At 32.9% G+C, this 22,447-nt stretch overlaps 1 protein-coding gene across 1 annotated transcript in view; it reads left to right on the forward strand.

The window, feature by feature from the left end:
- VPS13C (vacuolar protein sorting 13 homolog C) overlaps positions 1 to 21,308 on the forward strand; it is a 168,383-nt gene extending 147,075 nt beyond the window's left edge. Inside the window, exons 75-84 of the mRNA XM_074327646.1 lie at positions 285 to 398; positions 1,160 to 1,235; positions 1,609 to 1,772; positions 3,290 to 3,335; positions 5,315 to 5,438; positions 5,986 to 6,100; positions 10,948 to 11,036; positions 17,104 to 17,227; positions 18,981 to 19,064; positions 19,329 to 21,308. Of these exons, the coding sequence (XP_074183747.1) occupies positions 285 to 398; positions 1,160 to 1,235; positions 1,609 to 1,772; positions 3,290 to 3,335; positions 5,315 to 5,438; positions 5,986 to 6,100; positions 10,948 to 11,036; positions 17,104 to 17,227; positions 18,981 to 19,064; positions 19,329 to 19,430 (1,038 nt within the window). The 3' untranslated portion in view covers positions 19,431 to 21,308. The remainder of the gene's footprint in view (positions 1 to 284; positions 399 to 1,159; positions 1,236 to 1,608; positions 1,773 to 3,289; positions 3,336 to 5,314; positions 5,439 to 5,985; positions 6,101 to 10,947; positions 11,037 to 17,103; positions 17,228 to 18,980; positions 19,065 to 19,328) is intronic.
- The last annotated feature ends 1,139 nt before the right edge of the window (positions 21,309 to 22,447 follow it).

The raw sequence follows: 22,447 nt of genomic DNA on the forward strand, positions 1-22,447 counted from the left end.
TGACTTGTCCAAGGTTACATAACTGCTCAGTGGCAGAGTATACCTCATCCTAATTCTGTCTAATTTGAAATCCTCATGTAAAGTACTAGCATAATGCCTGGCACATAGTGCAAGATAATTAATGACCAGCGTGGTGGTTATTCTATATATCTTTCCTTTAACAACCTAATTTAATCAGTACTCCACTTTTTTCCTATTGTATCATTATATTGTTTCCTCCAATGGTTGTAAAGGACTTAATTTACTTTTTAACTGATTTTCTTTTTCTTCTTTTTTTTTTTTAGTTCTTGAAACAGATGTATGTTCTTGTATTGGGCTTGGATGTACTTGGAAACCCATTTGGATTACTTAGAGGTCTGTCTGAAGGAGTTGAAGCTTTGTTCTATGAACCCTTCCAGGTATTGCTTTTGTTTATTTTAAGTATAGTTACAGAAAAATGGATGTTCTATTCTTTTAATGACAAATAACTTATATTTTAACTACCTGGGAACTGAATAATATTCAGATAAAAATATATCAACGTTATGTTTTTATTTAAAATTACTTGAGATGACATTAAAAGATTATTTTAAAATTAATTGAGCACTTCTACTGTCTGAGCAATAAAACATGTCCACATTTTCCAGGATTTAATTGTAGTTTTAAGGAAGACTGCTAGAAGACCATTCCAAGGCTGTAATGGAAAGGACTAATGGGGCATTCAAAGCTCACTTTGTTCCATATTCAAGCTTACTCTAACATGTTCTCCATTGAAAGGATCTAGGAGCCCAAAGTAGTGAGGGTTTTAGGACAAAGCAGAGAAAATAAACAGGAGAACAAGAGATTCAATACTATGGGGGCTCTTAGACTTGTTACCAGTGCAGCTTGCTTTAACAGCCTGATGGAACTTGGTACTGGGGTGCTAACTTCAGATTGTGACTGAGGCCAGTGATGTACTCCTATCCAGTGTTTTTCATCTTAAAGGTTATGTTGAAATCACTTGGGTTGAAAATATCTTCAAACATAGTAGGTGTTCCATCAATATTTGTTAGAGGGCAAAAGCTGTGTCATTACAATGTTTATGGATCTTTACAGATTCTATATCTTCAAGGAAACTCTGAAATACTAGATTAAAAGTCTTGTTTAAATTTTAAATAGCATACTTTTTTATTTTGGCCAGGGTGCTGTTCAAGGCTCTGAAGAATTTGCTGAGGGGTTAGTGATTGGGGTAAGAAGTCTCTTTGGACACACAGTAGGTATGCATCACGTATTTGTGTATATGATGTTTTTTATTATTATAAAATGCATTGCTTATGAAAAACAAATTATGTTTTATAAAAAAGAGGCCACTTTTCTAATATTCCCTTTTAAAAGGTGTGTTCTTGTTCTTAAATGGAAAATAATTTAACACTGACTGACTTGCCTTTTTTTTAGTATGTCTTTGTAGTGTTGAATCCATGTACTTTAAATAGTTTTATTCTTCTTGATAAATGGGAAATGAGAAAAATAAATTTCTGCATTTTTGCATATGAGAATTTTAAGCATCTGTATTAAGCCGTTGTATGTGTGTATAGTGGTAATGCTTTTTAAAGAAACAATATGACTTTACTTCTCTGGGCCTTTTGATAGGTGGTGCAGCAGGAGTTGTATCTCGAATCACTGGTTCTGTTGGAAAAGGTTTGGCAGCAATTACATTGGACAAGGAATATCAGCAAAAAAGGAGAGAAGAGATGTGTCGACAGCCTAAAGATTTTGGAGACAGCCTGGCCAGAGGAGGAAAGGGCTTCCTGCGCGTAAGTTTCTTGCTGAATCTTCAAGAAACCCTCAACTTTTGTATACACTTTAGGATATATACTCTAGCTGCTTGTTTGAAACTTGGAATACTACTTGTGAATAAAGATCTGTTAGAGTAGCAGTAGTGACAGATTGTGGACTTTCCTGTTTCCTTTTTGATCTTCTTCCACATTATCATCATCAGATCTATCCCTGAAATCGCACATTTAGTTTGGCACTAGGATTGGAGTGAAATAATGATGGCAGATTGGTAGTAGTGTGGAAGGGTTAGAAATAAAGCTGAGAAATATGGTAAATGATGGTAACTAGAGGTAAGAGGAGTTCTTCAGGTCATTGTCAATTGACCTTTTCTGTGGGAGGGAGGTGTAGAAGTTAAGTGGTATAAACCATGAACTACTTTCCAGTACTTTAAAAATGATATAAGTGATATTTGCATATTCTCCTCATAAGTAATTGTAAGAACTTGTAAGTTCTCCTTTTAATAAGTAATGGAATCATTATAGGTAAGGCTATCAAGTACTCTTTGATCACCTCTTACCTCTTCCCAGGGATATCTAATTTCAACAGAGTGTGTATCCTTCAGTGTTTTTTCTTTGTGTTTATATAATATTCAAGTAGTCTTAGTTACCACCATTACTTGACAATTATTAATAATATATAAACATCTAAAATTAATTAAAAAATAAAAGAATATTTAAACATAGTACTATTGTAATTTTGTAAATAATTTCAGGAAAGTGTAACTTGTATTTGTGCCAGTGATTTATATTATTATAATATTGTATGTTATCTCCTCTAAAGTGCTTTATTTGTCAGGTTATTTGCTATCCTTCAGAGATCCCTTTATTTTCAATTTTCCACTTCATTTTAATTTTGCTAAATTATATAGTAATCTCATTAATTTTTTTTTAATCATTAAAATTTATAAGTAGATATTAGGGATTATTTGTCTCAACTTACTCATTTCACTGATATAGAAAGTGAGATTTAAGACTGAATCAACCACCCATGGTTACATAGCTGATTGGTTCTAGAGCTAGGTGTAGAATCTTTTCACCTGCTTTGCTATTTTTCCTATTACAAATTTTTACTTCTACAAGGGACTTTTCATTTAAAATTTTGTATGATATGATATTTTAAAAGTCAGAGTGTTCACTTATATATATGTTTACATTATCAAATATATAGAGGGTGACAAAAATGTATACACATTTTAAGAAAGGAAAAATCTATTAAAATTGTAATACTCAATATATTATACTGATAACAAAAGATGCATACAAGTCACGTTTGACTTCTGCAATTACATGAGGTGCTCAAAGTGGCTACCATCAGCATAATTTTAATACAGTTTTTTCTTTTCTTAAGATGTATATATTTTTTTTGGCACCCTCTGTAAATACTCATTTTGTAAAAAAAAGTTTTTTTCTGGTATGTCTGTAGAGACCTCTAGTGGTTGATTTAAAATTAAGCATCTTGCGTTCAAGTTTGACTTCATGATTGATTTCTCTTTCAGGGAGTCGTTGGTGGAGTGACTGGAATAATAACAAAACCTGTGGAAGGTAGGTAGAGAATGTTTCCTTCTTGTACAAAGTCTGAAGAGTTGATGCATGGTAAACATACTAAATGTTATTGCTACTAGGTATTTGAGAGAATTTCTCATTTTATGTTCATAGTCCTAAATTATTGTTTAATGAAAGTACTTTCCTTAGAAAGTAGAGGGGTTGTGTAGTAGACTCTAATTCAGATTTTGAATGCTATTTTCAGCAGGTCCATAGTTAAACTAGATTCCTTTGGACCTTTGATAGAGGTTGACTAATTTTTTATCCTATTTTAAAAAGCACATTACTTTATTTGGTGCAGTATCTATCAAAATGCCAGTTGGCTTTTTTACAGAAATTGACAAGCTGATTCTAAAACTTATATGGGAACTCAGAGGACCCTAAATAGCCAAAACAGTCTTGGGAAAAAAAAAAAAAACAGAACAAAGTTGGAAGACTTACACTATCCAATTTTAAAACTTACTATAAAGTTACAGTAACTAAGACAGTATGGTACTGGCATACAGATAGACATAGATCAATGAAATAGAATTGAGATTCCAGAAATAAACCCTTACATTGATGGTCAATTGATCTCTGACAAGGGTGCCAACATAATTCCATAGAGAGAGAATAGCCTTCTCAACAAATGATGCTAGGAAAACTGGAAATAAACACTAAGTTTTTATATATGGCCTAGCAATTCCACTCCTAGCTATATACCTAAGAGAATTGAAAACATATGTTGGCTCAAACACTTGTACATAAATGTTCATAGAAACATTATTCATAATAGCCAGAATGTAACAGCATCCCAAATGTTTATCAACTAATGCATGGATAAACAAAATGTGGTATATTCATACAATGAGACATTATCCAGCTATTAAAGGAAATCAAGTACAAATGCTCCTCGACTTATGATGGGGTTACATTCTGATAAACCCATTGTCAGATGAAAATATCCTAAGTTGAAAATGCACTAATACTACATTGTAGAGTATCGATTGTTTACCCATGTGCTCGCCTGGCTGCTCTCCAGCATCATGAGGGAATATGTATCGTAGTGGGTAAGGCTAGCCCAGGAAAAGATAAAAAAATTCAAAATTTGAAGTTACAGTTTCTGTTAAATGGATACTGCTTTCATACCAGTGTAAAGTCAAAAACTTAATTCCAACCATTGTAAGTTGGGGACTGTTTGTATTGGTACAAACACAAGGTAGATTAACCTTGAAAACATGATTATAAGTAGAAAAAGCCAGTTCAACATACTACATATTGTATGATTCCATTTGTAGGAAATGTCCAGAATAGGCAAGTCCATAGAGCTAGAAAGTAAAGTAGTGGCTGCCTCGGTCTGGCTGGTGGGGAGCAATGAGGTAAATTGCTCAGCATTGGGTGGGGAAGGATTGGAGGAAATGGGGAGTGATTGCTGATCGGCACAGGGTTTCTTTTTCAGATGATACAAATTTTTAAAAATTGATTGTGGTGATGGTTACACAACTCTGAGTATACTAAAAATCATTTAATTTATACAGTTAATCGGCAGATTCTGTGGTTTGTGAATTATATTTCAATAAAGTTCTTATACTTTTTAAAAAGTGCACTGTTTAAAATATCTCTTGATGGTTGGCATTAAACAGAAGATCTTTTCTGGTCAGTTCTCAGACCTCCTAGTTAGTCATAGGCGCTGACGAAACTTCTGAATCAGTAGTTGTAAAACTGGAGCTTGCTGCAGGATTACCTGGAGGGTTTACTAAAACAGGTTGTTGGGCCCCACTCCCAGAGTTTCTGATTCAGTAGATTTGGGATGGCGCCTAATAATTTGCATTTTTAACACACTTTTTATCATGTTATGATTAAATTTAACTTCTTTAAAACTCTAAGTTCTAGGAACTTCCTGGGTAAAACAGTTCAGCATTTGGCTCAAGCTTTTGTTTTGTTCAAACTTGATTGTTTTCAAATATCTTTATACATTCATTCTCTTTGGTTTTCTGAAGGTGCCAAAAAGGAAGGAGCTGCTGGATTCTTTAAAGGAATTGGAAAAGGGCTTGTGGGTGCAGTGGCTGGTCCCACTGGAGGAATCATAGATATGGCCAGCAGCACTTTCCAAGGAATTCAGAGGTAATAAAGTATACACTGTGTGCAGGGTATGTGTCTGTGTGCTAATTTTTGCTCCAAAAGACACATTAGAGCTGATGGTTTGTCTAGGTCTTATTTTCGGGGAAACACGTTAGGTTAAATACTTTGCTCTTAAGGATCTTAAAGTCTAATTGAAACCTATGATAGGTTCACAAGGTAGAGTGCCACTAGAAAGGAGTAGGAAGAAACATTTTTTGTGGCTGAATTTCTCTTTTATTCAACAAATGTTTATTGATGTCTACTACATGCTAGTCACTGTGCTGGACACCAAGTATACAAAGAGGGGACAACCTGCTCTCTGCCTTTACTGGTATGATGTTTCTTTGAAAAAAGTTGGTGGAGCTTGGAATCAGACAGACTTGCTTTTAATACCTGTTGCATTATTTTGGGCAGGTTATTTAAAATTACTCTGATTGTTTTCATCAAATATTGATATAATATAGAATGTAAGACATACGTCAATATATGTATGTATTATTTTGAAAGAGTCTCACATATTTTCTTATACTTATTCTGCTTCCTTATGCAGGGCAGCAGAATCAACTGAGGAAGTGTCCAGCCTCCGTCCCCCTCGCCTGATCCATGAAGATGGCATCATTCGCCCATATGACAGACGGAAATCTGAGGGCTATGACTTATTTGAGGTATAAATTCTGTTCTTCATGGTCATGAAAGAAATTTAATTTTAAAGATTTCTAGGATCAGGATTTCATGGACGGTTTTTAAAATTCCTGATTTATGAACTTCTTTAGGGATTACACAGGGAACATGGTTTGTAGAGTAGAATTTGATTATTTTATTATAATGTATTAAATGGGAATAACTGGTAATTTTTTTCTGCACAGGAGCAAAGCTTTTTTATACAGAAAGGTTAATATTAAAAGAAGCCATAGGCTTTATTATTATTTGTTAGCTCATTTAGTTAACCTTGTTAACTTCGGTCTCCCACTTTGTAGCTAATTATTGGAATGTCACTGCTTCCTTTTCTCCAAACCAAATTAATTTATTGGGACTATTCTAAATCTAGATTCATTCAGGTAAACAGAAGTTGGAGGAGAGAAAAAAAAAGATTATGTACAATTAAAATCTTTTTAAACCTTATAAAACTTTCAAAGGTTTTTTTAATTGACTTTTATTTCAGTTTTAACTTTACTGTATTTAAATAATATATACGTATATAAATACACTCCCATGACTAGCTTTCCCTCTAAATAAATTTATTAGTGTTTTCCTACTTTTACTTTAAAATGAAATGACTCTTCATTGTTATTGCCTATGGTTTGTATTATGTGTGATTACATTTTATTATTTTGCATGCTTCTAACTTTATTTTCTTTCTTTTTCTGCCTACACAGCAAGAACTGGAAATACAGGAGTAAATGTCTCCTATACTACTACTGATTTCATCCTTAAAAATCAAATCAAACTGTGGTATTAAAAATAGACTGTCTTTGATTTATTTAGACTGAGAGTCCATTTTAATGACATAGTCTTTACAACTTTCACCTCTGTCTGAACTTTTTATGGTAGTGACTAGACTACAAATAACAATGGTGGTATTCCTGGTAATATTGTACAGGAGTAAGAGATCAATATAAAAGATTCAAGGATCACCTCTCTTCACCATTTAGTTGGTGAAAGACTTTATTGAGCTCAGAAGCATACACTCTTACTATCATTTTGAAAATTTTGTCTTTTCTTATGGTATTCATGTGCATTTCAGGTAAAGTTTTTTAAAGGAAAATTATTATGTCCTATATATTATGTATTCTTGTTTGTGAGTCCTGATAATGGAATTACAATGACTGTGTTTCACAAATCACCCTAAGTTTACTCATGTTAAAGAACTATTAACTGCGGCCTTTGTTTTAATACCTGAAGTATCAGTTGCTCTCGGTCTGTCTTTAGACCTCAAATAAGAGTTGGCACATGAATTTTGAGAATATGTTCCCTTGATCTCCCTTTTATTTTTTAACCTCAGTACTCTTGCTAGATAAATGACAATAATTTTATAATTACATACATTGTCAGCCTTTAGCATTTATACTTTTCAAAAATTCAATCTCCTTGTTGCTAATTCTTATTTCATAATTAGTTTGAATTCATATAAATAGAAGCTGAACATGTAATTAGTCAAATTACTTATGTGGCACTTGAATTTATAGGTATCGTTATTGTTAAAAACCAACCTTTTTGCTTTTAGGACCGTAGAGAGGATTCATTATCTTAATGAAAACAAAAATAGTTATAAATTATCATTTTGAAATTAATGTCCCCATAGTTAATTTTCAAAATAATTTATGTTTTAATTTCTTTTTTATAAATGATAGAAATGTTTAATTTGATTTAACAGCATCTTATCTAGCAATTTTCATTTTCCCCTCCAAAATTGAAACCAAGGTATAAACTTAGATTTAATGTACATTTGAAAAGAATGAAACTGTTAACGTACAACTGGTCATTTGGATTATGTTTTTTAAAACTATAGTATCAAAATAATAAATGCTTCATATTTGAAACAGCACTTTAAAGCAAAAAGAATGACATCCAAAACCCAGCCTAAAATTGTAGCTGACACTTTTCTTGTTCCGACATAATTGAGGGTTGACAAAAGTGTCATCAAATGTCCAGTTTCTATAAGAAGCAAGCACAATAACTAATTCAAGATGCTGTCTTAAATCCTTACCAATAATTACCCTTCCTTCTTAGGTAAAAATAATGATTTTTAATTTTCCTGGATATATTGTGGTTTTATTGAGACTTGACTTGGGAAATTGTATAACTTGTGAAAAAGTTTTTTCTTTAAGAGTTGTTTACTTTTTGTTTAGCTCTTTATATTATTAACTTTTCCTTGTGGTTTTCCTTTTTATAACTGCTTGTCAGTAAGCACAAAACTTCAAGAAGCTTTTTATTATTTTAGATAAATATACTTATCTTGCCTGACTCATTAGTTTGTGTTAAGATATCACATAACCTTTTAAACTTTTAAGTATTTATAGTTACTGGAAGAAATAAAATGATTGTACATTAGTGAGAGGACTTGGTGATTTTTTTTTTCATGGATGACAGTGTAGGCATGGATAATTAGACATTCAGGCTGTTTCATCCCTTGTCCATCTTGCTATAATCAGTTATGTATGATGTATTTATTGATTATCTAGACTGTGCTAGATAAACAAAAGAAATAAGACTCCTGTCCTTAAGAGACCAAGTATAACAAAATGTGTAAATATTAAAGAGCGCTAGAGTGTAAAATTATATCCTGTTTGCCCTTATTGTAATATGAGTACATTCTAAATAATTTATTTGGGAATCTTTTGACTTACTCCATTTTCTTTTTCTCCTGAGTATTGCTCTGTATTCTTTAATTTAATGCTCAGCTTTGAAAGTTACTAAATCATATATTGTGGTTTTATAGGATATATTCTTCTGGTTGTCCTCTCCTAGGACAATTACTGTTTATACATGTACATATATACATATAATATATACATATATATTTATACACATATATATGATATATGATATAGTCCATCTGGGTTCACATACTTATGAACATAGAATGTTTAAAATGTTCTTTCTTGCTTTTTCATTTTAAGTATATTTTTTCATGTTCATAGAAATGCTTAATTCTTAATTCTTTCACTAACATCTATTGAGGTAACCTTATATTGTGCATTTAACCATTCCCAGTCCTGGACATTAATTTGTTTCTGTTACTTCAATAACAGTAATAATGCTGTGATAAACATTGTTCTACACATTGCTTTTTCATATCTTGTATTATTTCCTTAGAATTTACTTGAAAAAGTTAAATGCTTTTGCTAAATATTGTAAATTCTTCAAGTTGCATTTTGGGAAGGGAGAATGAATATTTTATTAACTAATCTGGTCTCCTGCAGCCATCAGTGACTGAATATCTTAATCTGAATCTTAGAGTGTAGTGGAGTTTAGTAATGCTGAAAACAAGGTTTCTATAATATATTATGATGATAAATCATAATTTAAGAGCTTTCAATGGTTTAAAGATAGCAACAGCCTAATAACAAATGAAAATGCATAAAAAATGGGAAGTGGGTAGTATTTCTTGTACAGTGCATCTTAAATCTAAATATTTTAACATATTCACATTTCAAAGCTGAAAATAAGTGTACTACTGAACAATTATATTCATTTCTCATTTTCTCTTTATTAAAGGAATTAACTTATAAATGTTAAAAGATTTTGTTTAGCTAATTCATGCAGGCAAGATGTAAAGCAAGTGACTGTTAAACTCCACTTCTCTCTGAGACTCATTCTGAAGATGAGACCCCAGTTCTTTGGGGATTTATCTTTGTTCATGGCCTTTCATAATTGTGAAAGAATGACTGGGAATCAAGGACCTTTAAAAAAACATGTATTTAAACATTGAAATAATAAGTGTGCTTTCTTTGCTTGTGATTATTATTGGTTATATTATCTTTTTCGTACTATTGGTGTTGTATTCTTGGCTATAAAATGTTAAGGTCTTACTCATTATTTATTAGTTTATGTTCTGTGTTTTCATATATCTGATCTTTAATCATGCATTATAGATAATGTCAATAATATTTCATTAGCATTCATTATAAAAATAACTTTTGTGGTTTTTAATGTGTTGACTAATTCAAGTCACAATTGTTTTGAGATAGTTAGGAAAGGAAATAGATGTATTTTGATGTATTACTATTTATACTTGAATTATTTTATGCTTGTAATTGTCTTTAGCAATAAATTGTACCAGCTATTTGAAAACTTAGAAATTCATGTTTGTAGTAATATTATCATTAAATTTTATTTTCTGTCAGGAGCATAATTTAATACATACATATACTTCTCATGCATGTTTAATCTATAAGATTAAATACTCAAAAACATTAAATATCAGTTATCTTGGATTTTATTATGTGTATCTACTTCTGTGTAAAATCAGTGGTTCTTAACTGTTGAGAGGGATCACAGACCCTTTAAAAAAATCTGATGTAAAATATGAACCATCCTGTGAAAGAAGTTACAGAACCACATTTTCAAAATTTTGTATTTTATTTTGGTGGTTCATAGCCCTCCCAAGGTGCTTCCATGAACCACAGGTTAAGAACCCCTATAATGTTAATGTCCCAGTTTTATATTAGCATATATCATATTCTCATGAATGAAAATGTGTGACTATTTCTAGTAGATATTCTAAAATTTCTAAGTTATTAAAGATTGAAATATATTTTACTAGAAGATCACTTAGTAAGCATTTAATACTAATTTGTCTTTTAAGGCACACTGGAAGTTAATTTACAAACATGCTATGAATGTTTTTCTAGCTTCATGTGTGAATATGCAGAACTGTGCTTTTGTTTCTAACGATATTTTTCCTAACTAGCATTGTTATTATAATTAGCTAACAGAGTATTACAAATACTATTTGGATGCACATCCTACCCAAATCTTTACTCTTGTTTTTTTTTTTTTTTTCCCCCAGAATCATATCAAAAAGTTAGAAGGAGAGACTTACCAATACCACTGCACTATTTCTGGAAACAAGAGGACAATCCTTATGGTTACAAATAGGTATTAATAACTTCAAATGAAATTTTCTCAGTTGCAAATTATATAGATCTTAAGAATTTTGAAGACTAAAATGGCAGAGGATGTGAAGAACTACATTCTAACTGCAAAATGTTTGTTTCATAGAATCATAGAAACACAGATCTGGATTTGTCCTTTGATTGTTTTTTGTTTTTATTTTATTTTATTTTTTTATTTGGGAACAGTGTGTGTTTCCAGGACCCATCAGCTCCAAGACAAGTCATTGTTTTCAATCTAGTTGTGGAGGGCGTAGCTCACTGGCCCATGTGGGAATCGAACTGGCGACCTTGGTGTTATGAGCTCATGCTCTAACCAACTGAGCCAACCGGATAGGTCCTGGATAGGACCTTTGAGATCATTTGTTCTGATCCTCTCATTTTTGTGATGCTGAAACTGAGATTCAGCGTGGTTTAGGGGCTTATCCAACTTACACAACTACTAAGAGATGGGATCTAGAATAGACTTCGTAAGTGCAATAGTGATACTGTTACATATGAATTATGAATCCAGTTATGGAGGGTGAATTCATGAATCACTTTTTCTCACTATGTTTTATTTTGGACGATTTAGCTACCTTTTTAAAAGGATCATATTATTTCTGTATGTTTTTTTTCTTTTCAGTTTTTCCTAAGTATTTTGGCAATGGTAGGCAATTTTTCTAAATACAAGAACTTTAACTAAACTACTATGTTTTTTTACCTGATATTTACCCTACATCACTTATTCCAAAATGACAATTATAGATTAATAATTTTCAAAACTTTTTAAGTTACGTATTTTTCTAGGACTAAGGCAGAGTAATTACAGTAGGCAAAGTCTGTATTACATTTCTTGCTACTGCATTTAAATATATTTGGATGGGAAGGAGAGAAAGGAAAGCTAAAATGACAGGACTCAGACTTAAACCTGCAAGCCTTTTTAAAGAGAGAGTTAACCAGTCAGCTGATCTGCCAATTAATTAAGAAATGAAAATACTCACAAAACAATCTAAAAAGCAGTTTTTGCGGATTTGACAAGTAATTATTTATTTTTATAATTTTATGTCCATAAGATTAGACCAAATCAGTGTTTATTTGTATTATATATTGTACTTAGCTGCAATAAGTGTGTTAATTCATTTTAAAATTGTGTACCTTTTATGTAATTCAACACTGGGCAGTGGAAATCAGGTGTTTTTTGTTTGTTTTTGGTAATACTTAATATCTTGGTACTTGTTTGATTAGGCATTTTGTGGGAATATTACTGTACATATTAATACATTATACATTTGGGTTTTCTTCAAGTAAATGGAAAAATCATGATAATTTTAAATCTATTCACTTATAGAGCTTTTCAGGAGGCAATTAGGAAAATAATATTCCTGACCAGTATAATGACTTAGTCTCCTTGTCGCTTTACTAGATTCTTTCTAACAAGAATTTCTTTGAAATAGTTATCATTATGCTGATCTGTTTGACCTTTAATGTTACATAAAAATAGCATTTCTTCCAAAATTAGCATTTAAAAAAATTAACTCTTTTATTGCTAAAGTTATGTTTATTCATTATAGAGAATATAGATCATAGATTGGGAGTCAACAAAATTTCTTTAAAGGGCCAGATAATAAATATTTAGGCTTCAAGGGCCAGCTCATGTTTCCTATCTGTACTCAACTCTGCCCTTGTAGTAGGATAACAGCCTTGAACAATATGTAAATGAACGGGGTGGCTGTGTTCCAGTAAAATTTTATTTACTAAAACAGGCCATAGTTTGCCCACCCCTGATACAGATGAGAATTAAGAAGCTGAAAAGAACTAAAGCTGTGGTTCACCCAGTACAGAGCTGGTTAGTACTTTTTGTCTGAATGCAATTATTAGTAGCTATCCCTTTCTTAAAAATGTTCTGGTTTGAATGATAAATTATATGATAACTGCTAAAAGTAGCCTTTAATAGCAATCCTGTCATCCAGATATAGAGCTGGTACATCAGATTTTTGCAGTATATGTATTTTGTAAAAACTATATACAGAAAATGCAGTATGTACATTTAATTAACCTAGGTTTTTCACCTAACAGTATATTGTAATCATCTTCCCAAGCCATTAAATATTCTTTGACATGATTCTTAATGACTACATAATATTATATTTATGGATATACTATAATTAATTTATTCAAATGATGCCTAACTTTTTGACATTTAATTTTCTCCATGTCAATGCAGTAGTATTATAAACACATCTTTGCAGCTAAGTATTTTTTTCTATAGTTATTTCCTTAGTATAAATACTTAACAGTGGGATTGCTGATTTAAAGTTGTGAAGCTTTTTGAGGTCCTTTCTAAATTGCCAAGTTGTTTTATCAGAAAGATTGTATCAGTGTTATACATACAATTAACAAAATATGGGGAGTGTCCTTTCTCCTGTTTTGCTAAGACTGGGTGTACTCATTTAAACGTTTTTGTTTTTGTAAACTTAATGGATAGAAAATAGTTGTTTCGTTTTAATTAGCATTTACTTGATTGCTAATGAGTATGAACATTTTAATATATTCATCATTCACTTATGTTTTCTATTCTGTGACTTGCTTGTTCATCATATGTTCATTTTTAATTGTTAGCCTTTTTCCTACTGAATTGAAAGAGCATTATATAAATTAATGATGTTAGCTCTTTTTACTAAATGTATTATTAACATTTTAATGATTATTTACTGAGTTTTTTTAATATATAGGGCTTTTAATTTTTCCGTATTGAAATTCATCCAAAATTTAGTCTCAGTGTTTTTTTCTTATCAGTTATTAGAAACAAAATACGAGTTCTCATGACCTAAATTTATTAGACTGCAGCTCTACTAGTTAGTCCTAACGCCTACCTAATATTTTATTTTAGTAATCTTCATTAGGAAATTGTTCTCGGAGCAGACTTTTTTTTTTTTTTTTTTTTTTAACCATCTGCCTTAGTCTGTTTGGGCTGCTATTCCAAAAATACCATAGACAGGTGGCGTAAACAACAAACTTATTTCTCACAGTTCTGGAAGCTGGGAAATCCAAGGTCAAAGTTCTGCAGGTTGTGTCTGGTGAGGGCCCACTTCCTGATTCATTGATGGTTCTTCTTCCTGTGTCCACACATGGAAAAAGGTGCAATGGAGCTTTCTCAGGCCTTTTTATAAGAACACTAAATCCATTCATGAGGGCTCTATCCTCATGACCTAATCACCTCCCAGGCCCCAGCTCCAGACACCATCACATTGTGGGTTAGGGCTCAACATAGGCTTGTAAACAAGGAGTAATGTGATGAAGTTTGTAGTTTAGAAAGATCTCTGGCAGTAGTTTGGATGATGGTTGGAGGAGGATCAGAATGGAGGCAAGGAGGCCAGTAGGAGATTATCTTGGTGTTCTAATGCTGCACAACAAATTACCATAAAATTAGCAGCTTTTTTAAGCAACACAGATTTATTGTCTCAGAGTTTTTGCACATCTGGAGTTGGGTACAACATGGCTGGATTCTCTGCTCAGAGTTTCACAAAGCTGAAATCAAGCTGTTAGCTTTTTTTCTGGAAACTCTTGGGAAGAAACCTCTTCCAAGCTCATGTAATACTGTTGGCGTAATTCAGTTCTTTACAGCTGAAGGACCAAGATCCCTGTTTCCTCGATCTCTGTCAGCCTGGGAGTTGCCCTCAGCTCCTAGAGCCTATCTGCATTCCTTGTCATGTGGCTCTCTCCATCTTCTAATCAGCAACAGCACTCTGAATCTCTGACTTCTCTGTCTCTAACCAAGATTTAAAGGGTCTGGCCCACCAGATAAATTTTTTTCTTAAAGTCACCTGCGCCTTATAACAAAGCCTAATCGCGGGGTGAAATCTGTCATATTCATACTCCTGGGGATTACGCAGAGCCATATGCCAGGGGATGAAGAATCTTGGGAGCCACCTTAGAATTCTGCTACCACAGAGACTGTGGCTATTATGCTGATAGGAAGTGGTGAGGGCCAAAACTAAAAGAATGAGGATAGAGAGAAGGGGGCAACTTAAGAGACCAGGCTTGGTGACTGATTGAATGTGGAAGAGACAGGAATAAGATAACTTTCTGGTTTTTGGCTTGTATACCAAGGTGGGGTGGTATTACCAATTACACTAATTTGACGGAAAAGGTGACAAATTTTTTGGTTTTGGTTTTGAATTGACTGACCGATGTAGCTTTGAGTTATCAAAGTAGAGATACCTCGGTAGTCAGAGAGACAGATATAGATAGACCATTGGTGTTTGGATAAAGATTTGGAGTTGACATCTTGTAGAGTGTGTCCAATAGAAGACGACTAAGATTTGAGCTCTGGTAAATACGGAGGAAGAAAATGAAGGAGATTTAAGGTGGTAGAAGAACAATAGTATTTGGTGTGGTCAAGAGAGGGGAGAGTTTTACGACAATTGGAATGGCAACTTGCATTTAACACAGTGATTTGTAATAGATATCTTTAACTCTTAGCTCTAGCATCTGATTCTGTACTGACGCAGGAGGTGGAGGGAGTGGAACCCAGTTCCTACAGACTGTTTGCAATGTGTAGGCGTTTTGAAGGTTGTCAGAATGATTGGAGGGCACTTATTAGGCTGGGGTCAGGGATGCTGAGCTTCCTACAGTGCACAACACTGTCCCAAACAAGCCCCAAATTTCAGTAGCACCTCTGCTGAGAAACACAGTGCCACGGGTCTATTTTGGTCCCCCCACTCCAGTGGTCACCAAGTTCATTTAACTCTACCTTCTAAACATCTGGAATCTAGCTCTTTTTTCCTTTCCACAGCCACTGCCTTTAACTGAGGCTCTCACTGTTTCCTGATTAGACTATTCAAATAACTTCCTACCTTGATTATTTTCTCCACCTCTTTTCCATGACGGCTACAGCCATGACTCTAAAATAAGAAACTTTATTATGTCATTTCCCATTGCCTGTAGGTTACAGTCAAAATTTCTTAAAATGGCAAAAAAAGAAAAAAAAAGAAATTCAAGATCTGGCACTCAACTATTTTCTCACCTCTGTATATATCTGGTACTCCATCTGTAGACTTCGACTTTCCTCAAATAAATCTTCCCTTTGTACCCCTATATATGCCAATGCACGGTTCCCTTTGTCTGGACTATCATTTCCCTTTCCCATCTAGAGAACTTCCTTTCAAGAATCAGCTCTTATGCCACCTACTTAACCAACACAATCAGTCCCTCCTGTGCTCTAAAATTTTTTCTACACACTCTGCTGTTGAACTTATCTGTGCTATAACATTTATTTATTTACATGTTTCTTTCCCCTCCTAGTCTCTGAGTACTTCTCAAGCAGAAACCCTATCTTCTTTGTTTTCTCCAACACCCTAGAGATCTGTAGAATTAACAGTTCTTCTACTTTCCTAGTTTTGCTTTCTGTTAGAGAAACTTTAGAGTCAAGTATAGATACATCAGTAATTAATCTGAATCACACACTGGGAAATCAATGTGGATACCTTTTAAGGATTCTGTTATTTTTTTATTGCTAGTGAGTAAAATAGATACTTACTCTGTGATATAGTACATTAGTGTTAAAGTGTTCAAACCTGATATTTAGTAGGCCTAGTGTGAATCTTGGCTGACATTTGAGGTCTGTGACATTTCCTGCATATTCTTTTATGACTGGAAGGCATAAATGATTGACAGTAAAGAGCAATTAATATTCCAAGTAAGACATTTTTCAGGAGCTTCTGCCTTTCCTGCTTCCCAGATGAGAGTACATCCTGTTTCTATGTGTTTCAAAGATGATTTCAGCGTTTTGTTCATTTTCAAAAAAGAATGACACTTGTGAATTTTGCAAGATTGGCAGAAGTGAATTTTTGAAAGTCTGCTTTGTTAATTGATAGATGCCATATTTGCTTTTGATTTGATAGTTATCTAGACATTTTTTTTTTTTATGTGAAACATACTATTCTTAATGCCAGTTTATATTGTTTAGTGAGCGAATACTACCTCTGCCATCCAGCAGAGCAAAATATTGGAGGTAATCAGTAACTGTCTTTATCACTACCTGTATATGTTTGTTTCCTTTTGCAAACTAGGCGAGTGTTGTGTATAAAGGAAGTTGAAATCCTCAACCTTACGTCCATAGACTGGCAGTGTCCTTTTGAAGATTTTGTATTTCCTCCTAGTGTCAGTGGAAATCTGCTAAACATTTCAGTTAAGGTAAGAAAACACGACTCAGTCTTTGAGCCAAGAATTTGTTAAATGAGTAGAAACCAGTGCTTTTTGACTCTGTTTTACAGTTAACGACACAAAACATTTGAAGGATTGTTACTATTTACTGAAATGTAAGGAAAGATGTAATCAATTTATTTGGGTATTGTACTGTATTTTCTGACCATCCTTGATTGCATTGAGTGAAATGTCGGTTCTATCATTGAAAGAATTAGGATGCTGATACTTCGTTTTTAGCAGAATAAAGCATTAGTAAATAGAAGGGTTTTTTAACTTATCTGTGCTATAACACAGATAAGTGTTATCTGTGTTAAATTAATGATAGCAAAATAAGTATCCATGTGAAGTTAAAAAATACTTCTGGAAAGATTCCCCTTTTAAGGCTTTTAGGAGATTATTATAGATATTGTCTAAAACACTCATGTTTTATAATATTTGGCATTTACAGAATGCTAATACAATATAAGTATATAATAATACTTTCATGTCTTTCCTCCCTGCTATTTTCTAAGACAAAACTTTTTTTTTTTTTTTTTAAGATTTTATTGGGGGAGGGGAACAGGACTTTATTGGGGAACAGTGTGTACTTCCAGGACTATTTTCCAAGTCAAGTTGTTGTCCTTTCAATCTTAGTTGTGGAGGGTGCCATTCAGCTGCAAGTTGTTGTCCTTTCAGTCTTAGTTATGGAGGGTGCAGCTCAGCTCCAGGTCCAGTTGCCCGTTGCTAGTTGTAGGGGGCACAGCCCACCATTCCTTGCAGAGTGTCGAACTGGCAACTTTGTGGTTGAGAGGATGCACTCCAACCAACTGAGCCATCCGGGAGCTCAGTGGAAGGCACAACTTTTAATTACATAGCAGTTAATTAGCAAAAAAAATGATACCCCATCTTTTGCTTAGTTCTCAGACTCACTTTAATTTGAAATATATAATTTTTATTATATATATGTATATTATAAATTTATTTTTACCTCTTTAAAAAAACTAAAAATTGTCATTCTAAAACTGATAATTTCTATAGTATATTTTTTCCTAAATAATAATCTCTATTACTAAATAGTTATCTCTATTACTAAAACTATCTGAAAAACATTTATTATAAATTTTAATAATTAGAAATGCAAGTACTGTTATTTTTTAGTTTGTTTTCTTTTCATAGAAGTTTATAAATAAAACTATTCCATTTTGTATTTCAACCTTACCTCTTTGTATTTTCATTTTGTATTTCAGCCTTACCTCTTTGAGAGTGTCAAAATTTTTAAGAATGCCTTAGTATATAAAACATAGTTTTCAAGCTAGGAAAGACTGTGTCACTATGCATATATATTATAGTTTCCTCAGTTATCACTTTTCTTTCACATTAGTGGTGAAAATTGACTCAATGTAGTTTACATTATGTAAGAATTTTATCAGCCAGGGAACTGAATGAAGGGTGTTTTGATTTGTCAGATGTGATGAGTTATCAAGTGGTGTTTCTGTAGGCTATTTATCGTAGCCTGCAAAAAGCCATTATTTTATACAAATAGATGTATATTCATCAAGTTTCATAAATTCTAACAACTCACATACAGAGCCACTGTTCTTGTACTAAAATGATTTATTTCTTATCATACCTGACTATGTGTATTTGGTTAGTCTACGGGTTGGTTATAAAAGAGAGTTGACATTTAAACATCCAATTAAAGATGGTGTTTTTTTTTTTCTTCCCCAGAATAATTTTTTTGTCATTGTTTCTTTTGAAATAGGATCAGGGTCTGTTCCACACAAAAAACAGTGCCAATCAAACCTATGTCCGGAAAATTTACCTGCAGGATCCCACCACAGCAGAGGTAAACAACTTATTTTAAAGAATGTCCCCTCAGTTTTTTAGCTGAAAGATTTTTAAAAAATCTGTTATAATTAACAAAGTAATATACTGTGTGCTTAGTAGATCAGAGGAGTGTCATTTTGCATTGCATGTATGGACTGTGTATTCTTGTTCTTAGCTATTGGAACTGTGTTGAAAGCTCCAACTCTTGATATTGTACCTTTTTCCTCCACCAAATTAGCCTGTACTTCTCTTTACCATTTATAATAAACATTTTATTTTACAGAGAGCATGTCATGCCATTGAGGACGCACAGTCGATGAGACACCAGCAAAAACTGATGAAGCAATCATCACTGAAACTTCTCAGGCCCCAAATACCATTTTAATCACAGATCTAGGGGGCTGCTACTGGGAGAAAACCCAGTCAGCAGTCTTGTCTGTAAATCAGTCTTTATCTTACTAAAGAGACTTTTTCAAGCAATCTTTAGTTTTAGAACTTTTGTCTAGAATAGCTTATATTGGGTTTTCCATTTTTTCCCCCTTTAGTTTTGACTCTAATTTTGTAACCATGTGTAAGTGATCCACTCTACACTGCCACCTGTATGGATCAAACCCTCAAAGAAATATCATTTTAAACTCAGAGTGAAATTTTCATTAATGTTAAAATTGTGAAGCGAAGGGGTATAGGCTTGTTTTTAATTAAAGTCCTTACTGAAGAATAAGAAAGGAGCTTAGAAAGAGTAATATTGTTTGAGAGGTTTTGGACAAACCTTTGAACAAATATTGGATAGTTTGTTTAAGGGTAATTTGTTCAATAACTGAACAGAGAGTAACATTTTTGGTAAACTAGGTAATTTACTGAAGAAAAGCCACTAAAGGGAGAGATGACATTTCCTATTTTCTTTTCCTGAAAACATATTTCTCCTAATAAAAACATGTTTTACTTTGGTGCTTATTTTTCTTGCTTGCACTATAATGTAAAAATACGGAAAATGAAACCTTAAAATATCAATGCTCTGTTCTCTATAATGTAACATGCACAAAGTTTTGGAAATTATTTACATGCTCTTTCAGGATGAATTTATATAGCACAATTATATATGGTATAAAATATTGCACTTTAAGTTTTAAAGACTTAGAAATATGAAAAATTTAATATTTTTATATTTTCAGTAATTGTTTTTTATTAAGTTGAAAGATTTTAAAGGGCATGATAAATTAACACTTAATTGTAATGCTTAGCTGAAAATGTATTTTAAACATTTAATTAAGAAGAATAAAAAAATCTCTAGTTGCTTCATATATATAAGTAAAATAAGGCGTATATACCAACATTGTGGAATATAATTGGTGTGGTATTGTTTGAAGGAGCAGGCCTGTGATAATCAGTTCAGTACAATATTATTTTTGTACTTTCTTGATTTCGCTTATGCTGAATTAGAGATATACTACCTACTAAAACTTTTTTTTTAATTTTCAAAAGTACTAAATTTCCTTAGATGAACCTTTAAATTTGCTCATGGTTTTTAACATGGCATTTATTTCAAATCCCTGAATTAATGATGAAATGAAGATGTGGGCTCACTTGGTTTGCTCTGTTTTTTGTTGACGTGTGGTAATACTTCTACTGTCTTTACTCATGTTTTTTAAGATTTGCTTTACTGCTTTAAAAGTTTTTCCTAGTTATTATTTGCTTGCAGACGCCAAAAAAAGAGGATATAATAACTAATCTCCTAAATATTTGATCTCTGATCGAGCATAGTGGTCTCTGCCTTTTCAACATCATTATTTTTTCTGTGAAGAAAACTATCATATGTAAAACTTCTAGGTTTAAACAGAATATTTTTAATCAGGTTAATTGCAGCTTATTAAAAGGAACATTACAAACAGACTTTCATAGCAAGTATGCTAGTATTTTGTGTCTTTAAAACTGAGTCAATCAGGAATTTGAGGTATCTAATTATATTTTTCATATGAATCATAGCTATTGACAGTGTCCTAAATATTTAAGAAATTATATTGTACTTATGGCATGTATAAAACATTGAACTAAGAAAAATTTATAGAGACCTGTAAATTCATCATCTTAAGTTGTTTGAGAAGTAAATTTTCAAATATTTATAACTTTAATTGGATTTAATCCTCGGGGACAGAAATAATTCATTGGTAAAGTATCATAATGTCTTTCGTGTTTTCAAAATGCTTTGAGAGTTAATTCCTTGCATATGAACTACTGAGAGAAATAAAACATTTGGTACATTGTTTACAGGTGTGAAAACTTTGTGGGTTTGTGTTAAATATTCAAATAACATTTGCTTTTACTTTTTATGTCTTTCCCTTCTCCTCTTCCAATCCTATAATAGTGAGAAGTTAGATTGGTAGTTATGGGGGGCTTTATAAGATGATAGTCAGGGAAAGGATTTCTGGGGGTACTGAGCCCCTTTGTCACATTGGAGATCTGTGGCACAGATCTTCAGTACAGGAACAATACAGAGAATGTATTTGACCAAGGGCCCAGCTGCCACACTTTTGAAATCATAGCTGGATTTGCATTGAGGACATGCCTTTTATGGTTTCTATCAGCCACTGTCTGAGAATGGCAAGGATACTAGGGCAGCTCCATTCCTGGGAGACACAGAGCTCTCTCTGACAGCTGACTTTGGCTTGAAGACTCTTCAGTAGCCTTGCAGAAGTCTTAGACTGCATAGCAGTCTGGAAGGCTTCTACCCAATTTATCTGTCACTTGCTTTTTTTTTGTCTCAACCCCCACCTCCTACTAGGAGGTCAGTGAATAGATTCCCTTACATGTACTTCATGATTTAGTATTGTTTTTGTTTTGAATTATGTATGAGGAAGGACACTATCATCTATTTGCTGCTTTGGACCTCTAAGTGTATTGATCTGATGCTGCCTGTATCTGTATTTTTCACAGTGCTCTATTTGTGTTTCTAAAGTACAGCAAGGACTGAAAATTAATGCTCTTGAAGAGCTACAAATATCAATGGCAGTTAAAATACAGAGTTGCAATTACAGCCAGAGCTAGAAGAACCATTTTTTTATTGGGGAGGAAACCAAAGATTCTTAAAGGATAGGAGATTATTCATATCAGAATCATCAATCCTTGGGGGACAAACCCTTTTGGTTGAGCCAGAGTGCCCAACCATACTGATGAAAGTGGGTTCTATGCAATGTGTGTTGCCTCTGAAAAGAAATGGAAACTTCTTGGGGCAGAGGGAGCACATTTCTCTTGATAATTGTGCCTATAGTGTAAGAATTTAGGTTTATTCTTGAGTACATGCTTGAAAATATTCTTCAGTTACAAGGCTATATCATTCAAGTACTCAACATTGTGGGTCTCTTTGAACTGAAAAAACCTTCAGAAAGGCTGTTTGTACTGTTTTTA

Source organism: Rhinolophus sinicus, linkage group LG03 (assembly GCF_036562045.2).
Source record: "Rhinolophus sinicus isolate RSC01 linkage group LG03, ASM3656204v1, whole genome shotgun sequence".
In the NCBI taxonomy this organism is placed as follows: domain Eukaryota; kingdom Metazoa; phylum Chordata; class Mammalia; order Chiroptera; family Rhinolophidae; genus Rhinolophus; species Rhinolophus sinicus.